At 48.4% G+C, this 547-nt stretch overlaps 1 protein-coding gene across 1 annotated transcript; it reads right to left on the reverse strand.

Moving 5' to 3' along the window:
• Positions 1–7: 7 nt before the first annotated feature.
• Positions 8–274, reverse strand: PPTG_23520 (hypothetical protein; the record flags this gene model as incomplete). Its single annotated transcript, XM_008911196.1, has 1 exon — positions 8–274. A coding segment is annotated over one exon (267 nt), but the record flags the coding sequence as incomplete, so codon positions are not given.
• Between the last annotated feature and the right edge of the window lie 273 nt (positions 275–547).

A 547-nucleotide genomic window follows, 5' to 3' on the forward strand; every position in this document is an offset into this window, starting at 1 on the left:
CAAATACGTCGCGCCAGACGACGCTAAACAGTTTGTAACGATTGGTGTTGGTGTCATGGGTGGAATCTACCATGACAACATTAGCAAATTGCGAGAACAATCGCTTCATATTCGAGAACTGGAAAGTCTCCAGACGAGCCACGATGGTCTCGCAGTCTACTACAACTGCCGCAGCGTTCCTTCTGTTTTGGCCGTAGAGCTCCACAAGGAGGATAAAATCTCCCTCATTATCCGTTAAACAACCCCTCTGCTTGGCGCGGATTACCTGGACCATGTTGCGTACATCTTTGAGAGTTGTCTTCCTGTCTAGATAGATAAAAAGAACACGCACCAGAATAAGATTATTGTCAAACCAATATCACACCAATTACAAAAAAAGAATCACTAGTGCGCTCCCGAAGTTACTACAGAAATCCTTCGACGTTGGTGCCAGCTCTGTGGAGAACCAGGCACCCTCAGCTCCCAACGTCCGCTCAACGCCGCGGTCACACGTGAGTTCAGGTTTGCACTGGACTTGACGCCGCGCACTTTTCGATGCTTCCTCTTC

This window comes from Phytophthora parasitica, assembly GCF_000247585.1.
Source record: "Phytophthora parasitica INRA-310 unplaced genomic scaffold supercont2.41, whole genome shotgun sequence".
NCBI classification, from domain to species: domain Eukaryota; phylum Oomycota; class Peronosporomycetes; order Peronosporales; family Peronosporaceae; genus Phytophthora; species Phytophthora nicotianae.